The sequence below is a fragment of the Misgurnus anguillicaudatus genome, chromosome 6 (genome assembly GCF_027580225.2).
Source record: "Misgurnus anguillicaudatus chromosome 6, ASM2758022v2, whole genome shotgun sequence".
In the NCBI taxonomy this organism is placed as follows: Eukaryota; Metazoa; Chordata; class Actinopteri; order Cypriniformes; family Cobitidae; genus Misgurnus; species Misgurnus anguillicaudatus.
The window spans coordinates 27,769,480-27,792,320 of record NC_073342.2 but is presented as its reverse complement, the minus strand read 5'-3'; the positions used below and the strand labels follow the sequence as shown (position 1 = coordinate 27,792,320).

The following is a 22,841-nucleotide window of genomic DNA, read 5'->3' as shown; positions in this document are numbered from 1 at the left end:
TTTACAATGAAATGTTTACTACAGAGTAAAAATCAAGAGTTTGTTGGGTAAAGTGTTTACCAAACCTGATGCCTTTTTTAGGTTAAGTTGAGGTGGATGTCTAGACTAAATATATATTGGTAATAAAGGCATTCTTTGAGAAATTATATTAAAAGTTTCGACTGCAAATGTCAAATCCATAACGCTGGAACTGCCCAACTGCAAATTTGTTAACATGTTTAATCCAATCTTGGTAACGCAGAGAAATTTTGTATTAGTGCATCCCTAATTTCAATGTTCATAATGGCCTTAAAGGAAAACAACACCATTCTCAATATTTTATTATGCTTCACCTCAACTTCTACGAACCAACACATACCTATCTTTTTTCAATGCGTACACTTTTAATCTTTGTACAGCGCCTCGTGAATGTGTTAGCATTTAGCCTAGCCCCATTTATTCCTCGGGATCCAAACAGGGATGAATTTATAAGCCACCAAACACTTCCATGTTTTCCCTATTACATGAGTAGTTACATCAGTAAGTATGGTTGCACAAAATAAATCTTTTGTTTGGAGCCATAAGAATGAATGGGGCTAGGCGAAATGCCAACACATTCAAGAAGCGCCGCACAAAGATCAAAAGCGCACGCATTGAAAAAAAGACAGGCATGCACTAATTCATCTAAGTTGAGGCAAGAACATAGTAAAATATTGAAAAACAGTGGTGTTGTCATTTAACAGCCACACAGTGATGCTGTTATCTTTTTGAAAGCTTTAGCATGATGTTTGTTAAGGCATAGACCCACAAATATTTTTGCCAAAACATAACAACATTGAAGATTTCAAAACAGATCAACAGTTTTATTATTGAAAATTCAGTCAGCCATTTTAATTTTCTAATAGTAACGTTCTTTCGTAGCATACACATGAACCAGCACACATAACTAATGCGCCCGTGTGGATTTCCACGTAGCTTTATTCACAAACGTATGTTAAAACAACCTGCATGTTAAGCAAAACAAATATCTCCGACCGATGACGGAGGCACAGCGCCTCCAGAGTAAATTGTACGACTCTCCGCCCAACCGGTATGCTGTCCGTGAGGTGTAACTGAAGGGAACGGGGACGTGGGATGAGGTCACAAGTGTCCAGTCATTGCAATCTGAGCCGAGGAAGGTTTTTCGTGTGTTGTTGAGGTCATGAGAGGTGCCGAGTTCATATAAGACCAGTGTTGAGACTTCAAGAACAATAATTTAGCAGAAATCCACAGCGCCGCCCAGCACGGGTTACAAATAAAGAACATACACGAGTAAGTCATTAGTGGTGTTTATCAGGCAGACGTGGACAGACAAAAAGGTGAACCAGGTGGTCAAAGCAAGACTCGTTCCTGATTCAAATGTCCGCTACGCAGGCGGCCTTGTTTGCTTTTTGTTAACAGTCACTTTCAGATGAGACGGTTGTCGTTTCTCACTGGTCCAGTCTGCCATGGGGAGCCATGAGCTGGTCAACACGCGCTGGTCAGCTAAGTAAAAGAAAACAAAACAAGTTAAAGACCTAAGCATAACCTAAACATTACTGGAGCTAAGCCTGGTTTTGCATCTGAACTCTACAAATAGGTGATTCTCGCAAAATTAGACTTATGATGTGTCATGAAACATTTTGATAAAAAAAGTAAATGCAAAGTTAGAGTATCAAAATAAGAAGCATACAGTTACAAACATCTCTTCATGTACTATTTTGCACATGATTTCAAATGTCATCATAAAAAACAATTTTGTTGTTTTTCCACATTTAAGGGGAGATTTTTCATTACCGCAACGTGTCCATGACTGGATTTGGGTTCTTTGACATGGAAATATTTATAATTAAAAAATCTAAAAAATAAAAAGCTTCAGTGCATGTTATGCTATAAACATATACAGTAAAGAAACATGTGGTATTTGGTGATCATTGGTAAGACAATAATAACAAATATAAATGTGTCCAAGACCAATTTTCTCATCCTCCGCAACAATTTTCAATCATTGTTTAACCCCTCAATGAACTAACATTTTCAAAAAAATAGTTGGAAGGGACATAATTGACTGTGACACTCAAGATGGCTACCATGTAAGCAGTTCTTATTTTTTCTCTCCATATAAAAGTTGAAATTTTGTTTGTCTTAGTACCTAGACAACTTTTTAGTTCTCATTACCGAAACACGAGTTTCTAAATGCATATATTTAATGTAATATCATGTTGCAGCAATGATCATTTTTGATAATGATAATCTAAAAAATGTAAATAATTCAACAGGAAATATTTTTTAAATCCTCTAAAAATAATGGTTATAGTAAGTTCAGACCTTAATCTTATATGTCCAAAAATATTGGCTTCATGGGCTTTTTAAAAATTCAGATGCTGGACACTTTCTAAATCAGGATTTCGTGAGAATCACCCAAATGTAGCCTTATTGTAAAGAGTTATACATAAGTATTTTTTTAAAGGGTACATATTATGCCCACTATTACAAGATGTTATATGAAGTCTCAGGTGTGCCTAGAATGTGTCTGTGACGTTTAAGCTCAAAATACCCCACAGATCATTTATTATAGCATGTCCAAAATGCCCCTATTTGGGTGGGAGCAAAAAGCGCTGTTTTCATGTGTGAACCTTTAAATGCAAATGAGCCACAGCTCCTCACTTCCTTACAAACAGACAGGGAGAGCTTTTGGTTAAAAATAGATGAATACAGTCTGAGACAATAGTATATTTAGCCGTATTAGCAGTACAACATGCTCACAAACACATTTAGAAAAGCTTTTGGGTAAAATTAACCAGTCAGTGGCTGTGGGTGGGGTTTGTTTGTATGACATCATATTAACAAGAGAATCAAAATGGAATGTCTGATAAGACAGCTTTAGTTGAATGGGGATTATCAAAAGAGTACAGGGTGGATTTTGTTCATTGTGCCAACACACTTTTACAGGGTTCTCACATCTTAGTTAACTTCAAATTCAAGGACCTTTCAAGGACTTTTCAGGGACACATTTTAAGTGAGAGCAAGGTTACATCGTGTTACCTTTTAAGATACATTGTTACAGTTCCCTTTCGAGGGAACTTGCGCTGCGTCACTGCGGTGACACTTTGGGGACGCCTCCATGGGTAAGTGTGTCTGAATGTGTAAATCAAATTCAACCAATGGTGAGGCTTAACGACAAAGACAGGGTGACACGGGAGCCAGGAAGTATATCGCTATCTGAAATATTGGCAAAAACGGCGTTACAGGGATGCAGGAAGCATGGCAAGGGAGACGCAGCGTCTCGTTCCCTTCTCAGGGAACAAGAGTTACATACGTAACCCGAGACGTTTTCATGTGTCAAACACAACTATGCAAAAAAGCATTTTGATATGAATCAACATTCGCATACAGAAGATATAAGCATTTAAAGCGAACAGTTCAGCACGTGTGCTTAAAAAGTCTAGATTTTTATCATATTATCCTACACTACACAAAGAATAATATGGATTTTTTCCAGAAAACTTCTTGCATAAAAAAGATTCAAGCACTTTCAATGACCTGTATCTATGTATGTATATTTTCAAAAACTTCCCAAGGCCTTGAATTTTTTTTCCCCGATTCACAAACTTTCAAGGATTTCAAGGACCCGTGGGAACCCTGCTTTTATGTCAAACACCTGGAATATGTGCCTCTTAAGACATTGCTTTTTGATCATACTAATAAAATATATTCACTTATAAAAGTATAAAAGCATAAGCTAGATGCATACTTGTAAATGCAGTTCATTGTATGTTGCATGTCATTAAGTGTGCAAGCGTGTATTTGTTACCTTGATCACGACACAACGCAGCGGCAGCTCATGCAGTCCTGGCCGCTGTCGTCTGGAGGGTTCAGCTTCCTCATTTTGTGCTGACGGATCTCTCGTACGAGGGTATAGAAGGCATCCTCCACACCCTGCAGACACAATAACCACAGAAACACAAAAGCACAGAGCTGATTTCTGACGATTTCATGGGAACAGATCTATCGTAATCTTACCAAAGATGAGAAACAAGTGTGATGTAACATGATCTTATCATACCGTATGAATATAATGTGTTTTTTGTGTGCAGGTCTATGTGAAAGCCTACAGTTACAGTTAAAATATGAAAAAACGTATTTTTTAAGTTGCTGATCGAAGTTATGATCAAAGTGTGGCTTTTTTTTCTAGCTGACATCATCAGATGGGCATACAGTAATAGTGAGTCACTACCTGCAGTGTTATACAACACAATCTGTGTGTGTGTGTGGACTGGCCATGAGGAGGTTTACTGCATTAAACACTAAAGCCAAAATATGTCCTAGAGCTATAAAACATAGCAAGCAAAAACTCTGGGTCTGTTTGACAGGTGCGCCCGGAGCAAAGACTAAAGTAATTATTGAATTAAGAAGCCAACGGCGTTTATAATGAATGGTTTTACACTTTGAAAATGATAAAAAGCTTTGAATATTATATATATTTATTATATATAACTCTAGAGGAGCTGGAAAATGAGATTATTAAAAAAAAAAAAAATTGGTGTGTCCCTTTAACCCTTTGGAGTCATATGGATATAATGATGTCCCTTATAATAGGTGTATGAGCTTTTGGAGCTTTAACATGTTGAAAAGGATGTCAGTACATCTGGAATGGCATAAGGGTGAGTAAATTATATTTTTGGGTGAACTATTTATTCTTCACAATATCGCCTTTTTTGTGTTTGACATAATTTGAATTATGTGTTTCTTAAGATATTTCCATCACGTAGCCAGTTTTACTTTATCCGACTCACTTGTCTGGTTTTGGCCGAGGTCTCGATGAAAGGGATCCCGTAGCTTCGAGCGAGCTCCTGCGCTTGCCTCGTGTCCACCGTCCGAGCTGGGAGGTCACATTTGTTACCCACAAGCACCATAGGCACATCATCCGAATCCTTTACCCGTTTGATCTGTTCCCTGCACACGGAAGGAGAGTGTCACGTCTTAACACATTTACACTAAAGTAAAAAAATATATTCACGCAGTGTACAAATACGTTTAATTAAAAGGTGCATTGTGTAACTTTAGTAAACTTTTAAAATAATCTCTTGACATGCAATATAAAATACATACAAAACCAAAATACATTCACTTTATTTATTATGACTCAACTTGTATACTTAAATGTTTTGATTTCTTTGTATGTATTAAATATTTGGCTTGATGGCCACATCTGGTGAAAATTTTGTGTCAATTGCCCAAATCCTCTTAGTGATAAAAATGCTCATGTGTCGAATACTTATTTTTTTTAAATCTACACACTGGACCTTTAAGTTTCTTCTGAAGTCTGTGTGCAGCATAGAGAACAACACTGAAGCCTATGAAGCCTTGTTATATTACCCCAAATATGTGGATTAACCTCTCAATTTCCTAACCATTTCCCAGCCCAAACTGGAATACACCGCATAATGCCCAATGCATAATATACACAACTATAGGTTGATATTAAACATTGCATTTCTATTACCCACGATGTACTGTATTTTGTGTTCGAAAAAAAAATCCATTATCTAGATCCATTATCCATAAATAACAACTTGACTGATATATAATTGAGTTATCTTCCATTTGTTTTTTCCTTTCATGTCTTTAAAAGCTCTCTCTCTCTCCTAATTGAGTCTGGATCGATTTCACCCCGACTGCACTATAAAAGCCCCACCTTACTTTCTGCTCCACACAACAACTAAATATTTTGGGATGAATTCTTAGAAACGGATGATAAACTTGACAGTGCATCCCTAGTTTTATTTTTTTCACCAAATGTGGTGATAAACACAACAGTAGCGACTATCACATAACGTCAATGACACTTACAATAGAAATAATTCATTCATTTGGCAGACACGTTATCCAAAGCGACTTAAAGTTCATTCAAGCTATACATTTCTTCATCAGTATGTGTGTTACTATTAATGGGGACATGGATAATTTAATGTGTATGTTCAGGACACAATGTTATAACAATTTTATAGGTCCAACAACAACATTATAAAGATTTGGCTGATTTCCTTCGCTTTTAAGAATGATATAGTTTGATGTTACATTACTGCACATGATGTCCACACACACACACCTGTACTGATGAATGTCCTCAAAAGACTTGGTATTATTAATGGCAAATACACAAAGGAATCCCTCTCCCGTCCTCATGTACTGATCTCTCATGGCGCTGTACTCCTCCTGACCTGCAGTGTCCAAGATGTCCAGTAGACACGTCTCTCCATCGATCACCACCTGTTTCCTATAGGAATCCTGCAGAAACCACATCAAACTTAAAAGGATAGTTCAACGGAAAATGAAAATGTCATCATTTACTTACTCACAAGTTGTAACAAACTTGTATACATTTCTTTTTTTGCCGAACACAAATTAAGATATTTTGAAAAATATCAATAAGCATATGGAAGCCCAGTTCCGCCACATAAGAAATTATCACCTATGGGTATGAATGATGAAGCTTTATTCCATGTAATGTTATAACCTTTTCTATGTTAATTATGTATTCACTCATTTTGATTGGTCAATGATTTTTCTTCATTGTGATAGGTCATATGAACATTTTAATACAATTGAGTTTAAAAGTGTGGTGATGCCTGATGAATATCAAACGATCGAAACATTGCTAAATAAAAGATTTTGATACGTTTTTGCAAGAAGATAGTTTGCTGTATTTTCTGAGTTTGTATCCCCACATAAGACAAAAAATGCTCTGGTAAATCATAATTATGAGGCAAAAGTAGAAATTAAGACTTTAAAAGTAAAAATGATGACCTTAAAAATCTAAATTATGAGATAAGAAGTGATAAATATGAGATAAAAAATTCGAAATTCTGAAATAGAAAGTCCAATTTTAAAGTAATAATTTTTTTTGTCATAAAAAATGACTTTTACAGTCATAATTTCGACTTTTATCTCATAATTATGATTTACCAGAGCATTATTTTTCATGTGGCGGAAATGGGCTTCCATAGGGCACCATTACTTCCATAGTATTAGTTTTTCTACTATGAAAGTCAATGGTGCCAACATTATTCAAAATATCTTTCTTTGTATTCAGCAAAACTATTAAACTTATACAAGTTTGGAACAAAATCATTTATTTACTAATTTTTTAAAACTTTTTTTTAACTACACCAATATTACCTTTTATATTTACTAATGCATTTCATTATACTTTTGTATTATATGTATTGTACAGAATATTAAAATATGATGATTTAATAATAAAATTCATATACTAGAGTACATAGTGTGTAGTGTACCTGGGCTACCTGTTGAGTCTTTAATGAAGCCAAGTATAACTACATAGTGTTAAATAACTGACATTTTACATTTATAATGACAACAAGAATGGTGCCTTGGTGGTTGCAGGAGCGTTGAAATAAGGTTGTTAAGATGTTCTGAGCAGTTGCTTGCAGGCACAGGTTAAAATATTCCCCTTTGAGTCTCTATTCAGTTCTCTAGATCATGGAGCAAAGTATAAAAAATAGTTTTAAATAAAGTCCCTTTTAAGTAAAAATACTTTGACCGCTTCAGAAAATAATCACAAACCTCTCCCCAGCCAGCCACAAGCATAAAGGTATCATTCATGTCCATGGCACTATTCGTACCCTAGTTACATAAAAACTTACATAGAACTAAAGCTTATTGTCCACAACTAATAACAATTATTGATTTGAAGGAAAAACTGCAGTAATCGAAACACTTAAGGGCCTGAAGGGACGGAGAGCAGAATTCAACACGCATCAATGTGCTTGTGTGTGTTAGCGTAGAGACAGTGTCCATAAAAAGGACATTGTTTGTCCAGAGACGGGCGTGGCGGGAAAACAGAATAGCGGGAGAGAGAGGACATGCTCAAGCACGTACACACATAAACCCTCACGCTGGGAGCAATCTCAAGCCGAGGGGAAACTCCTAGGGCTTATTTGACGCTCGTGTGCAAGCCATGCGCATAGAAAGAAAGAAAATATCTGATTTGCATTGTGCTTGACAATGCCTTGTAGCTGTGTGTATATTCACAAAACAACCTTCTTGGGGGTCATAAACACATAATAAAATGATAACAGTTATTTCTATATTCATATCATAGTAATTTAGTTTTATTAATATTTTGAATGGCTTATTAGGTGCAACTGGCTTCAAGCGGCGCTGCATAAACGGACTGGCGCATGACATTAAAGGAATATTCCATTTTCTTAAAAGAAAAATCCAGATAATTTACTCACCACCATGTCATCCAAAATGTTGATGTCTTTCTTTGTTCAGTCGAGAAGAAATTATGTTTTTGAGGAAAACATTGCAGGATTTTTCTCATTTTAATGGACTTTAATAGAGCCCAACATTTAATACTTAACTCAACACTTAACAGTTTTTTTCAACAGAGTTTCAAAGGACTATAAACGTTTCCAAACGAGGCATAAGGGTCTGGTCTGGCGAAGCGATTGTCATTTTTGACAAGAAAAATAACAAATATCCACTTTTAAACCACAACTTCTCGTCTAGATCCGGTCGTGATGCACCAGCGTGACCCCACGCAAAACGTCATGACGTCAAGAGGTCACAGAGGACGAACGCGAAACGTGTTGAGAAAGAGGACCGTTCCGACATTGTTGTATGTCAACTGATACTAATTAAAGTCTTTGTGTCAGTTTATTGTTTACAATGGTTCGCAAATGTGCGTTTTATATATGTAACACATGACCTCCCTACGTCACTACGCACTTACGTTAGGTCGCGCTGGACCGGATCTAGACAAGAAGTTGTGGCCCAAAAGAGCATATTTTTTATTTTCTTGTCAAAAATGACAATCGTTTCGCTAGATAAGACCCTTATGCCTCGTTTGGGATTGTTTATAGTCCTTTGAAACTCCGCCGAAAAAAACTGTTAAGTGTTGAGTCAAGTGTCAAGTGTTGGTGTCCATTAAAGTCCATCAAAATGAGAAAAATCCTGCAATGTTTTCCTCAAAAAACACAATCTCCTCTCGACTAAACAAAGAAAGACATCAACATTCTGGATGACACGGTGGTGAGCAAATCATCTGGACCTCTCTTCCAAGAAAATGGAACATTCCTTCAAAGTAACATGAGAGCGATTGCTCCTAATATGCTTTGAAATCTCTTTTGTGGTTATTTAATGCCATAAACCAATCGAGCGCACGTGGCACACAAAGTCAAGTACAACTATTATTTGGGGCTGATTGGGACGTAGTGGTGAAATAATCGCGCTGTATGTATCAGAAATGCATAATGACGTAATCGTGCTGTATGTATCACAATTTTTTTATTGTTAGAGCTGAAGTTGAGGGAGGATGTAAACAGTCGCATAATTGACGTCAAGCTTTCGGATTCGTGCCGCGACAGGTTTAGGGCTCACATGATTGCACCACGCTCCCGAACCAAACTCAGGGTTCCCACACCTTAGTTAACTTCAAATTCAAGGACCTTTCAAGGACTTTTCAGATCCAATACCCTCAAATTCAAGGACTAATTGTGGGTACACATTTCAAGTGAGATCAAGGTTACATTGTGTTACCTTTTAAGATACATTGTTACAGTTCCCTTTCGAGGGAACTCGCGCTGCGTCACTGCGGTGACACTTTGGGGACGCCTCCAGGGGTAAGTGCGTCTGAATGTGTATATCAAATTCAACCAATGGTGAGGCTTAATGACAAAGACAGGGTGACGCTGGAGCCAGAAAGTATATATCATGGAGACGCAGTGTCTCGTTCCCTTCTCAGGGAACAACAGTTATATACGTAACCCGAGACGTTTTCATGTGTCAAACACAACTATGCAAAAAAGCATTTTGGTATGAATCAACATTCGCATACAGAAGATATAAGCATTTAAAGCAAACAGTTTAGCACGTGTGCTTAAAAACTCTAGAATTTTTATGATATGATCCTACACTACACAGGAAATAATATGGATTTTTTGTTTCAGAAAACTTCTTGTATAAAATAGATTCAAGCACTTTCAATAACCTGTATCTATGCATGTATATTTTCAAAAACTTCCCAGGGCCTTGAATGTTTTCTCTCTGATTCACAAACTTTCAAGGATTTCAAGGAACCCTGCAAACTAAACAGAACCAGAGACCACTTCTGCAAGTGTACCAACCCCGGTAAAGTTACTCAAAAGTACTCCACAAATACACACGTTACCTCTATAGTTGGGTCATATTCATCCACAAAGTGGTTCTGGATGAGTTGGATGGTGAGAGCGCTCTTGCCCACGCCTCCAGCTCCCACCACCACCAGTTTATATTCAGTCATTCCTTCACTCCTCCGCAACCTCTCACCACACCTGAAAAGAAACCACAAATACAATCAGTACAAACACACATTATATCCACCCTAAACGACTGCGACATCAACAGGATTCACACGATTATGACAAAAAAACATAACTGTCGAATATTAGGCCTTATTGAGATGCGACTTCCCGGGCACAAAACTTTTCAAACAGCACACAAGTAGCACATTAAAGCAACACTAAAGACTTTTTGCTCTTTGCTCCCCCTACAGGTTAGAAGTGTAATTGTCCATTACCACTGTCGTAAATACTGCAGCATAGCTGGCTCTGATTGGACTGTAGGTCTGTCGTAAAACAAGTTTTTGTAGTTTTCACTCAAACTACAGGACCGCGACCCGGCGGTTGGAAACTTCTTTAGTGCGGTTTTGGCCAATAGAGGGCTGCAAAGCGAATGTGAAAGTGCCGTTCACCCTGTTTCGAGTGGATGAATGACTGAAACTTTTTTGGAAACGTTATTTTAAGGTAAAAAAAAACTCTTTGGTGTTGCTTTAAAATCTGTTTCATATCTTGTTTGATTAAATATATGAATTAAAAAGGCCTAAAACTTTCGCTGGCCAGTGCCTTTCCTGAGTTCACGTTTGCCCTGGACCATAGGGTTATCTTTAAGAGGCCTGCCTGAAGTAAAGCATGCACATTAAGGATCGATTCAGGTACTTTCGAATCAATGAGGCTGTTTACACTTGGTATTAAGATGTGTTTTCATCGATCGGATCGCAAGTGGACGAGAGAGACACATTACGTTTACACCTGGTATTTAAATCCGTCTCTTTTGTCCACTTTCGACCGCTTCTGTGCTGAATACTATGAGGGGGTGGTCTGTGAGACGGTGGGCGAGTCTCTCTGCTGTCATTCAAAGCCGAGCGGGAGTAATTATGAGTTTATATGGACGCAAGCTAATATTATGTCGGAGTGCACTGCTTGTTTAGCAAGTAAACATGCTGCACAGTGTTTTGTACATGAGTATGTTAGAGATTTCTTTGAATTTTCAGCGCAATTGATGAAATAGGATCGCGCAACTTTCACACGCTTTCAAAACGAAACTACGGAGATCAGCCGCTTAGTTTTATCAATGAAAGGCTAAAAATAGCGCTGTTCACCGAATGTTCACGCCAGAAGTCAAAAAAGACGTAAAACTTGTGTTTAATACCTCAGATTAGATAAATGGGCGAAGAGAAGGCGGTCGCGTCTGGCTGTTCGAACGCATTCAACCACATGTGCGTTTCGCAACTCCAAAGCGATCCGATCGAAAGTGGTTTCGACCACCTCTGGATGTGGTTGAAAGTGGTCGAAAGTGGACGAGCTCAAAACGTTTTGAACACCGTTTACACCTGGCATTAACGTCGTCCACTTGTGATCCGATCGACGAAAACACATGTTAATGCCAAGTGTAAACAGCCTAAATATTGTTTAGATAATTTGAATTTTGGTTATAAATCTCTATTTTTACACAGCCCTATTACCTCACAGCCTAAAATAAGAATGTATAGTGCAGAAAGATATCATAAACATTGCATCTTTGATAATAAAATTATCACCTGAGCCGTAAATGCCATGTGACTAAGCACTGAAGCCGAGGGAAAACGATAACATTGCTTATTGGCTGACATGGTGAACACATAAGCTTCTGGATTTGCCGACATTGGAAGTCCAAAGTCTTGTCCCTCTTCCAACATTTAACAAACATATCAGGTAGACATCACAGTCTGCAAATTATTACAAACTGGTGCACCTTTGTCTGACTTTTTTTGTGAGGTATGCATAAGGGAGACAGTCACTATCCAAAGATCTCAAACTTCTATGTTAGCAGTCTATGTAGAAACACAAGGGAAACAAACCATGAAATGAGAAACACATTTTTGGCACTTGAAAGAAGACCCAAGCTATTATCTGAGATCTGATAATTCAGAAAGCTTTGATTCAAATACATCATATACAGACCCAATCAATCCTTTTTACTGAATGAGGTTCAACTATCTTCCAATAGCTATCAATGATTGTTATAGGTTGACTGTTACAGGACTCAGGTGGCTGTGATGGTTTTTCTGGATTTTTGGGATTACTTTAATGCAAACTGTATTTAACAGAATTGAAAAGTTAAAAACAAAAATATCCTATAAAGCAGTGGTTCTCAAACTTTTTTTTACGGTGACCCCCACTTGTGCCCTTTGTGCCCCACCAAAGAAAATTTATGACCTAAAACATTGTAAAAAATACAATTTGAATTAACCAAAACTTGTAGTGCGGTTGGTTAGTAGTCTTCTTTTTCTGAGGCTTAATTACACAGAATTCATGATAAATTAATGTATTTTATAAAATATTATAAAACTGGGGCCCCCCTGTCACCATCTCAGGGCCCCCAGTTTGAGAACCAATGCTATAAGGTTATCTGACATCATGGTTTAATTACTGCAAAAAAGCATTCCAAACGTTTTGTTTCTCAGTCCACTTGTTAATTCTTGATGATCTCAGGCTGACAACGATGACACGTTTAGTGACTAATAAATGACTAAATCATTGTAATCAGGGTGTAATACGGCTGGAATGACTAGGGGTGTGAATCGTCCTACGATTATTATGTCAACGATTTGATTCGATTTGATGTCGTGATGCGGCGTATCACAATTTTGATGCATGACATTGTTTAATATTACTGCAGAGGTGCAAGAGTGATAAAGAAAGACGCGAGAGAGTAAGAGGGACGTGATTGAGAGAGAGAGAGAGAGAGAAAGACGCAAGAGAGAGATAAAGAGAGACGCACGATAAGATACCTTATCACACTGTACGACATGTATCGTTTAAACTCGGGTACGACAGGCATGTAGACTGTACGATGATGACACAGAAGCTTCGGCGGCTGCGTCACACGTTAGCGTTAAGTCACCAGCATGCTTTCGTGGTAAACAAATACCACCGCGCAGGTTGTAGCAGCAAACACACTGTGGGGTGATCATGCCGAATTTCTGACACTGTCAGAAAACTATTGTAGGCTTTCTTTGGACGCAAGACCGGGAAAACAACCGTCTTTGAACCTCTCTCATTGTACGACATAGGACCACCGATAAAGACCCACGATCACAGAAATCACGACGATTGTTTCACGATGGCAATCTTTCGTCTGGGACAGCCAATAATCGCGCAGTGTATCCCGGGCTTTAGGAATAACGCCACATCGACTTATAATGAAAATGAGTACATGAAAAGTAATTTTGACAATAGAAGTAAATAGCTGTGGTTTAGATAATATACCAGGCCTAACTAATTTGATAATAACATAAATAAATCTAAATTTGCTTTACTTATAAAATAGGCTTTAACTTATAAGGCTGTTATAATAACAAAAATTAGTTAAGTAATTAAAATATATTGAATGTCATCATAAACAGATATATACTTAATAATATTACTATAACTTTTGTTACAGACAAGCTATGATGGCAATAAAAACATGATATGGTACAAAAACCTATAATTGGTCAAATTTCACCATGTGACGGGTTTGACCAGATCATATCACAAATGAGTAAAATGACCAAATAAATAAGGAAACTATTGCCCCACCCCTGACATTATTGTGTATCGGCAATCTGGGCTGTCACAATGATTAAATAATCGTCTCATCGTGATTTTTTGACCTCATCACGATGATTTCAGATCACCGCAATGATTGCATTTCTCTTTAAAAAACACAAGGGGGAGCTGCAGTGCCTGTATAAAGGAGACAGTATTTAATGGCACTCCTTGACTGACAGTGTAACACGATACATAGCAAAGCCGTTTAATACAATGGAAAAACCGCATTAATAGAAATGCTGCAAAACTTTGATAAGCAGTATGAATTGCCAAGTATAACTTACATTTTTAAAACGGCAATTTCAAATTTAGGGATGTTTTTCAGTTTTTGAAAATATATATTCATTAAATAATTACTTTTAAATATGTGTTATGTGTATTAATATTTACTGCCAGGTAAACCTCGCAAAATAATGAATTTAAATAATTTTCACACATTGTTGTGATTATTTCATGAACAAACAAAAAATCTATAAGAATTAAACGTCAAAACCCTAAAACAGGCAATTAATCGTCACAATTTATTAGGCAATTAACCGGCACCCAAAATCATTATCGTGACAGCCCTATTGGCAATCTCACAAGATGATCTCACTATGGTTTCTATAATATTCGGGGCATAGGATCGGGGCCTACTTCGGCACCTTATTAGTTACACACTAACTATTAAAGGTTATGTGTTTGTTCAAAGTAGGACTGACCAGTATGACCGTATATTCCGTTACCGTGAAATAAAATATCGGATGCACCAGATTTTTCTATACCACGGAATGTAAATAAATGGGCGTGGCTAACTCTGCACTCCCGCATGTTAGACTAAGTGTGACGGAGAAACATGTAAAATAATAAACTCATAACAAATAAACAAGTTATTTGTGTAATTTCATAATAGCCGCCAGTGAATCCACCGCGGGTCTCTCTCGTGCGTTTATAGACCGTTTCATCGGAAGCACGTGCGGTGACGTGATACGCGTCCGGTCCGAACTTTACTTCCACTTTCAGTTTTTTAATGGTTGCTAAACTGAACTCTTAAACAAATACCTCGTAGAAAATAACAACCGTTTTGATATTCTAGGTAGCTTGCTATATAAATAATCTACGTTTAAAGTACTTTGTGGGTATTTATTCCTAGCGGAGTTTACCGGAAGCCACGTGTGGATCCCGAAAGCCAACTGTTTATTTTGTTACTGCTGAAACCGTCTACATCAGTGACACGTGCGCTGCTGGGGTGATGTAGTTTGACGCGCCATTTGCTTTATAGTACAAACAACATCTTTGATCAGAAAGACGAAAAAGAGAAGCAAAGGTTAAGGTCTATTATAAAGTAAAGGGCGCCAAGACCTTAAAACAGACTCTATGGTCATTGCCTCATAGCATCTGTCATATACTGTATCTATATCTAGAGATCCGTCTCTCATGTACAGGTATTTATCCTGTCTGTAGGTTTGTGCATATATTCATACCAGTTCATTTTACATATTGCCTATTTTTAATGTGCTGTATGCATAAATACAATAGTTTCAATAGTCTATAAAATTAATAACTGATTTAAAAACAAGATTCTGTCAATCAAAACTTAATCTGTTGTTATCTTCTGGGCATTTTCACTTTAACACTATTTTTGGTCATACCTTTCACCCCTAGTTCAAAGCATTAACATCTGGAATAAACTGGAATCATGACACAATTATGGTTCAATAAATACAAAATAAACAAATTACTACATACTACTGTACATTTTAGAAACTACAATCAAGAATTCACTTATTAAAAAACGAATAAGAAATCTTGTTTTTAAAATTGTCTACAACATGTAGCCAAAACATAGTAGTCACCCTCCAGACAGAACATTACCAGGCAGTCAACACAGGCTATATTAGTCTCAGGGTGTGGAGTTTTATTATTAGATATTTACCCTGGTCTGTATGTATCCAGGATTACCAGAGGTGGGTATAGAAGGTTGATTATTAATGAAAACTGTTTTGTGGAGCTATCTGGACTGCAACCTGCGAGACTTTAGCAGTAGTCGTTGAGTTACACTTAAGCCCTGAACAATTAATAAGTAACTCACACACTGCCTGGCACACGCTCTGAAAAACACATTTGAGCTATTAAAGGCAAAGGGCAGAGAGTTCATAAGTGATACTGCCATTTGTATACACAACCGAGTTACAACATCTCCTCAGAGACTAACCAACCTGGTGCTATTTAGATAAATGTGATAGACAAAAAGATGTTACAAATAAACATAAATGTTGTTCAATGATAAAAATAGATGTTGATGAACTGAAAATAACAGAGAAAAACTGATTTAAAAGAGAATAAAAAACTAGATGTTAACCGATATATATCGGTTTGTTAGATTAATCGGTGCCGATAACAGATTTTTTCGGAACTATAGTTTTCATAGTTTATTATAATACGCAGTACAGGGTATTATTAAGCGTTTTAAAAGTATCATTGTGAACTAGGGGTGTAAATCGGACATTTCATTGCGATACGATACAGTATCGGTTATCTCCAGAAGTCACGCAATGTTTGCCGATGCAATTACGATTTGATAACTTTATTGATACTTTAAAGGGATAGTTCGGCCAAAAACGATATTAAACCCATGATTTACTCACCCCCAAGCTGTCCGAGTTGCATATGTCCATCGTTTTTCAGACAAACGCATTTTCGGATATTTTAGACAATATTTTAGATATTTCTGTTCATTAAATGTAATGTTGCGGGGTCCAGCAATAGTCCACGACCTTCAAGTCCAAAAAAGTGCGTCCATCCTTCACAAATTAAATCCAAACGGCTCCAGGATGATAAACAAAGGTCTTCTGTGGGTAATCCGTGCGGTGTTGTTGTAGAAATATCCATATTTAAAATGTTATTAACTTTATAAACTACCTTCCCGTAGCGCCGCCATCTTAGACTCAGGAGAGAGGATTAGCGTAGTGTACGCACTTTTCTTAGTGACGTATGACAAATTCGGAGGGCGGGGGCACAGAGCAGCAGCAGAGAAACTCTGTACGCTGCGTAAGCTCTCATCCTGAATGCGCATCACTCCAAAATGGCGGCGCTACCGGAAGGTAGTTTAAAACGTTAATAACATTTAAAAAATAGGGATATTTCTACAACAACACTGCACGGATTACCCACAGAAGACCTTTGTTTATCATCCTGGAGCCGTTTGGATTTAATTTGTGAAGGATGGACGCACTTTTTTGGACTTGAAGGTCGTGGACTATTGCTGGACCCCGCAACATTACATTTAATGAACAGAAAGATCTAAAATATTTTCTAAAATATCCGAAAATGTGTTTGTCTGAAAAACGATGGACATATGCAACTCGGACAGCTTGGGGGTGAGTAAATCATGGGTTTAATATCGTTTTTGGCCGAACTATCCCTTTAATATTACGAGCTTAGAAGCAGTTAAATTTTTAATAACTCACAAATGCAACCAAAATATATAACATGAACGTTTAATTAAACTCTTTAAAAAGGCACAATCTCGGTCCCAATTGAGACATCAACAACAACAAACTAAGAAAAATACTCTCTTTTTTTAAATAAATAAAAATAAATAAAATCAAGCTTATGATGGCAACAGTGAAAGTCTTCAGTGTTTTAGCTGGTGCTGGCAAAGGTTTTCTGCCAATCTGTCCAATCCATTTTCCAAATACAAAATATTTCCAAACCCACGATTTGCGTCCAATAGCAGTCAAAACGTCTTCTGCCTCTTTTGTTGGGTTTTCGCTGCTACAACCACTTTGTTGCTGCATTGCATTTACTTGCTGACACTAGCACACAAAATAAACGAAAATGCGCGCTTCGGCGGAGATGCGGAGATAGACGTTACGTCAAGGAATGAGGACGCAGAGAGTGTAAAAATAAAGGTACCTCATATCGATATTTTATGTGTGGCATTGATGCATCGCATCGTTACAAATTTAATCGATGCAACATTCCATATCAATGTATTGTTACACTCCTATTGTGAACGAGCAACTACTAAAACAACGAAATAAATATGCATGTAGACTGAAAATGTGCTTTGACACAACTTTACACTTTACTATCTAGCGAATACGGAGTCAACCAATTATCACCAAGAAAATGTGGTATGTGTTTCTGATGTTGATGGAGTTATACAAAATCAATGTCACATTCACTTTCAATTTCAAAATCCCTCTAACTATACAACGCCACAGTCATAGAGATTATTAATAATACACATACTAAGCAACATGAAAGTTTGATTAAGTCCTTCTGTCGTTGTTTGGGATGAACATTTGATCAATTGAGACCAGCACAGATGGGACACTAGAGACCCCATGGGGAACTTCTCTCAGGGTATCCAACCCTCTTTCGTGCTCGCTTTCGTTCACAGATTCATAATTAGTGCTATGTGGCTTCAAAAAGATCCTAATGAGCCCCCAAAGTCCTGTTCTGTTTGGGAATAAACCCTCTAACACTGACATAACACTGGCTTATATGTGTGGTGTGTTGTGAAATTATGTTTTTTTATGCATTTTTAGCAGGTGCTTTCATCAAAGCAACTTATAGTGCATTCAACATACATTTTTAATCAGCATGAGTGTTACCTGGGAATCGAACCCATGACCTTTGTGCTGCTATCGCAATACTCTACCAATTGAGCTATGTGTTTAATAAAACTGCAAATCTTCTAATCTACATGAACAAGTACGCCACATTCACTGCCGAAATACTAGGGCATTGCTAGTATGATTTACTTATAATGTGTTGCTATGCAGTAACTATACTGTGTAGATTCGAGTGGGTGATTTCTAGGGCATTGCTATGTGGTTGCCAAGTCAAAAGAGCCCGCCGACAAAGTCTGTATGATAGTTGCTTTCTAGATTTGGCTCAGATCTCTTCTTAAATCAGTCTATGTTTCTCTCACCAGTTTACCAGGTGAGAAAACTGTAAGAGTCGAGTATGAATATACTCTGTGTCCATCACCATGAGAAAGCTATATGAACCGCTCATTTTGAAACTCTATAGTCCTTAAAACTTACATAACATAATACTGGCACTGCATTATGGGAAATCAGACCTGTAATAGAGTTGGATCTCATGAACACCAACAAATGTTTGAAGTACTTTGTGTATGATCTGGAAAATTACACCTTTCAGGCCAGGAGCATACTTTACGCAAGTATACGATTTTGAATGCCTGGCTAATAATGCTGTTGATTGCGGCGTTACTTTGGCATAACGAAAACATAGGCATGTGAAGGTAAATCTAGGCCCACAATGAGTACTGCAGTACCATTTAGGGTGTTTTCACACCTGCCTCATTTAGTTCGGTTGAATCGTACCAGAGTTCGATTGCTCACTTGGTGCGGTTCGTTTGGGCAGGTGAGAATGCAGCAATCGAACTCTGATGCGCACCAAAAGCAGACCAAACAAGCGGATTGAGACCACCTTGCTTTACGTTTGCTTTCAATGAACTCAGTTTGTTTGTGCTGAGAACACGGTCCGAGATCGATACCGACCTAACTGCAAAAGTACTGCGCATTTTGGACTAAACCAGCTGCCGTAATCAGCTGCGCAGTGCATTATCGGATGAGGAAGTGTTTGTTGACAGTTTCTATTACCAATATTATCACAATTACAGATCGCAGACATACCTGGAGTTGCGAGGAGGTGCGGGCGGAGCCTCAGAAATTTGGTGTCTTCGCTGTTTGTAGTGCATCAAAACTTTATTTTCAAGCCGCATTCGCGGTTCATTCTGGAAATGAACGGTTTGTCTAGAGCACTGTATACAAACTATGTATAACAACCACGGACATAATTACAGCGCGCAGCCGTCTGTCCATGGTGTCTGCTGTATTTTCCTAATTTTTTGTTTACTTCCGGGGTTCTGTTGGAATTTCGCACACGTTGATTCTGACCAATGGAGAAGCAGTTTAGGAAATACGTTCAAATACATGTGGCCAATGAGTGATGTGGATCTTATCGCATTTTTTGCTTTTGGTCCGGAGCAAATGAACCAAACTACAGATGTGAAAACACCCTTAGTTAACAAGCTTTATGGTGCGTTCACAATAATTGTGCATGACGCGATTCGAGCGAATGACGCAGTGCGAATTGAGCGTTTCAGCATTTGACGCGCGTAACACGCTTCGTGCAAGTTGAAAAATCTGAACTTTGGCGGATATTTGCAGAGCGTTAACCAATCAGGAGCTTGCTCTAGTAGTGACGAGATTACGACGTAGCAAGCTGAGGCAGAAATACGTAACAACAATGGAGGACAAAATCATCGTCGAGGAGATCGGACATTCTGGTAAGTTGTAAAATACGCTCTTTACTCCATTTGAGCTATACATTTACATATTGAGAGACTACAGAGTAGCTAAAGCCGGCAAATTTAACGTATTTGCGTCTGAATGTCATGTGTGAATGATGCAAATTTTACGCACGAATGAAGTTAACTCAAAATGTTCAAGTGTCCAACTACGCGCGAATAGCATAATTTATTTACTTCATTTGTGTCTGGTGTGAACATTTTAGTATTATGCTTTTGAAAACGTAATAATACCCTGTACTGCGTGTTACGATAAACTATGAAACTTTAGCTCGGAAAAAGTATAAGTGATTGCCGATTAAGTACCCCCCCTTGAGAACTGCGTTACCACTTAGTAAACAAGCTTTAAATTGCTCATGCAAGATTTTGGCCAGAAACAGCGCCCTCTGCGGCAACTCTGAGAACGCAGCACGCTATATGTCGCATCAAATCAAATTTTTGATATTTCCGGGTTTTCCATAACCACAGAAACTCAGATGTCGTTCCACAACGCCAATGACTAAAATTATTTCTTGTGAGCCAACAATTACAGTAATTTTAAATCATTAGCGCAAATGAAACCGTCAGATGGTCCCATAAGAGTTCGAAGTATTAATTTTCCTTGAGTCACGACCCTACAACAAAAGTAAGTGATTCTAGTTGGGTTCAGACAGTAAGAAGAATCTCACATGGGAGATGAAGGAATCAAATACTGAGGAACCATAACAGATCCAGACTGAGCGAGCTACTGACATCATCCCCCAAAATACCCATCACCGGCCAGACCATTACATCTGCATGCATACTGGCCCAAATCTGTAGGCACACTAGGTCAATATTTTTTTGTAGAAATGACTCAACAGAAGATCAAGATATTGAATAAAATATATTAACATGCTCAAAACAAATATCATATAATACCCTACTAAATATAAAATGACACCAAACGCATAAAATGCTACTAATACGTTTTCAATAAATACTTTTCCATATAAACTTATAGTGACGTCAATAACATATATACATAAAAGGCACAGTTATGACAGTAGTTAGTCATTACTGTCAATCTTATGAATCTATTCTGCTCAAATCTCGGATTTTAAAGAATCACTGAATTATTTAGAGTAAGTTTGACTGACACAAAAATACATAAATACAGTTCAACCATTTATTAGTAAACTTAATTGACTAATTGCCGAATAATGTGAACATCACCACACCTCGTCAAACAACAGAAACAGACCAAACGGCTTTAAAATCCCATCTGGGAACTCATGCTGTAACCGGAAAATCCGAGAAAACCACTATGCGGTATTGAAAAAATACACTATTTGTCATTTAAATTCATTAAACCTTTGTACTTAAGTACGTTAGCGATCTGAACTCGATTCCACCACGACAAAACGGAATATTAAACTTCCGCAATGCTCTCTATAGTCCAGAAATTACATATCCTACTATGGCGAGGCTAGTTAATATTTATGAAATGGTCCTTCACCATTGGATAACTTTCAGGCAGAGTCTTTAACAGTGACTAAATATTAAGCATCAAAACGTTACCTATTGGAAAGTTACCAAATAACGTCGGCACGAATTCATTAATATTCATAAGACAATCTGCGCCATAGTAGAATTCGTAACTGTGCGTACAGTATTATGGGGCGTCACCCCAGCACAGTTTATACAGACACAGGCTTGTAACTGTCACATGGATAGCATCAAAACTTATCAAAAATGATTTATGTTTACATTTATCGCCGGTCGCTGTGGTTTATAAGATGTATATTTTGACTTAATGTATTTATATTTAACGCTAAACGAATATTTCCCCAATGACTGGAAGTTCTCGAGAACAGAATTCATGATCGATTATTAGAGTCTGATTCAGTGTTTGGATGCTTGAACGGGTTTCGCAGTAAAGGGTGAATTAAAACAACACCCTGAGGTTTTAATCAGCAAACAATGCTAAATAAATGTAGACTATTGAAGGGATCTATGCATAGAAAACACGGAACACAATCTGTAGACAATCAAAGCTTCGTGTGTGCATACATATATAAACATTTTCCAAGCAATTATAAAATGCACGTATAGTTGTTTTTAATGCTAACCATTTGTGTGCGCGAAAAAATATATATTTTATGTAAACAACACTCTATGAATTGGTCCACTTATTCTACGCTATATTGAATTGCAATCAAAAGATTTATTACAAAAATAACCAACCCACCTTTGATTCCCTGAATGCAGTCACTGTCCAGTCGATATCCTTTATTTCAAGATTTTCCTAGATGGCAATATATGTTGCAAACAGTCCAATGTGAACAATGTGCTCCGCTATAGTGTGCGCGGGTGTGTGTGTGGTACAGCCTACGCCCAGCCCCACACAGTACCGCCCCGCCAACCATATTGAAAACACTAGGCTTGTTCGACTTCATGCGGCGCCGCAAGAACCGACATCCGGATGACGTCAAAGTTCCGCGAGAACGATTTAAAAGCAAACTCAACCCGTATGATTTCGCGAATTGCTCTCGCGGTACTTTGACGTCACCCGGCTATAGATTCATGCGGCGCTGCATGAAGTCGAACAAGCCTATTACTAGACGAAGGCAGAT

General features: G+C 37.7%; 1 protein-coding gene across 3 annotated transcripts; it reads right to left on the bottom strand.

Moving 5' to 3' along the window:
• Positions 1 to 821: 821 nt before the first annotated feature.
• LOC141364340 (GTPase HRas-like) lies at positions 822 to 22,613 on the bottom strand. Of its 3 annotated transcripts, none has more exons than XM_073868883.1 (6): positions 22,457 to 22,613; positions 10,199 to 10,340; positions 6,110 to 6,288; positions 4,794 to 4,953; positions 3,812 to 3,936; positions 822 to 1,503 (listed from the first exon to the last, which is right to left on the bottom strand). In XM_073868883.1, exons 2-5 carry the CDS (start codon positions 10,307 to 10,309, stop codon positions 3,817 to 3,819), a joined length of 570 nt encoding a protein of 189 aa, XP_073724984.1. In that variant the 5' UTR covers positions 10,310 to 10,340; positions 22,457 to 22,613; the 3' UTR covers positions 822 to 1,503; positions 3,812 to 3,816. The 3 variants fall into 3 exon arrangements, with proteins under 3 accessions (XP_073724984.1, XP_073724983.1, XP_073724981.1); XM_073868882.1 differs by lacking the exon at positions 22,457 to 22,613 and adding an exon at positions 21,447 to 21,654; XM_073868880.1 differs by lacking the exon at positions 22,457 to 22,613 and adding an exon at positions 20,916 to 20,965.
• Between the last annotated feature and the right edge of the window lie 228 nt (positions 22,614 to 22,841).